The 1,035-nt window shown below is 30.6% G+C and overlaps 1 protein-coding gene across 1 annotated transcript in view; it reads left to right on the forward strand.

Annotated features, from left to right (window-relative positions):
- Nucleotides 1-1,035, forward strand: part of RNFT1 (ring finger protein, transmembrane 1) — a 17,232-nt gene that overhangs the window by 10,174 nt on the left and 6,023 nt on the right. Inside the window, exon 4 of the mRNA XM_011979255.1 lies at nucleotides 451-608. Coding sequence (XP_011834645.1) covers nucleotides 451-608 — 158 coding nt within the window. The remainder of the gene's footprint in view (nucleotides 1-450; nucleotides 609-1,035) is intronic.

Below are 1,035 nucleotides of genomic sequence, written 5' to 3' on the forward strand. Positions count from 1 at the left end.
AAAAAAAAAAAAAAAAAGAAAAAGAAAATTATTCAGGGAGGGAAGACGGAAAAAGAGAAGTGACCTTGAAATTTAGCCATACAGAGGGAGTTGATGATCTTGACAAGCAATTCACTGAAAGGAAGAGATGGAATCTTAATTGGAATTGGTTAAGAAAAACATGGCAGATGTTTGGTATTGATGAGTTTTTCTCGTTTACAGGCTAGAAAGGTGTCAACTATGACAAACTGAAGACTTTTTCCTTATTCTATAAAGGAAAGATCTAAAATCCAAACATTCTAAAAGTCTCTCTAAAATAAGCAAAATGATCCTCCATTCCATTATTGTGAACTCTGACATCCTGCCAAATTCATATTTTTTACATATCAAAATATTTGTAGCAAATTAAAACCCTTTATTAATACTTTACCTTTCTATGTTGCTCTGGTAAATTCTGATGTTTTTCTTTTGGTAGCTTAATTTTTTTAAATCCTACTTTGGACCATTTGAGCTTCTGGGAAGTACTTTGGATTGTTGGAATTACAGACTTCATTCTGAAATTCTTTTTCATGGGCTTAAAATGCCTTATTTTATTGGTGCCTTCTTTCATCATGCCTTTTAAATCTAAGGTAAGAAACTAACTTATGCTTTATTGGAGTGATGTTAACAAATCACATTAATGCTATTTAGTCTTTGTTTAAATGAATCCTCCTTTTGGAATTTGTCAGTTTGCTAACTAGCTTTAATTATCTGTATTATTTCAGCTTGGCAACAATTTGTTGAGGCACTTGAACCTGATTATTAACCTATTTGGATAAAATCAGAATTATATTTGCTTCAGAATAATTTAAAAATCAGTCCCCACATCATATATGGGAAACTATTTAGATTTGTACTTCTGTTCTCCAAGGCATTATCAATTGACAGTTGACTATATACAATTATTCAGTGGTTTCCCATAGGCAATTAAAACTTTTAAATTTTTATAGTCAGCAAAAACATACTCACATAGGTTTTACTTGCAATATACATAAAACATTTTCACTACATACACAC

This window comes from Mandrillus leucophaeus, unplaced genomic scaffold (genome assembly GCF_000951045.1).
Source record: "Mandrillus leucophaeus isolate KB7577 unplaced genomic scaffold, Mleu.le_1.0 Scaffold20, whole genome shotgun sequence".
Taxonomy (NCBI): Eukaryota; Metazoa; Chordata; class Mammalia; order Primates; family Cercopithecidae; genus Mandrillus; species Mandrillus leucophaeus.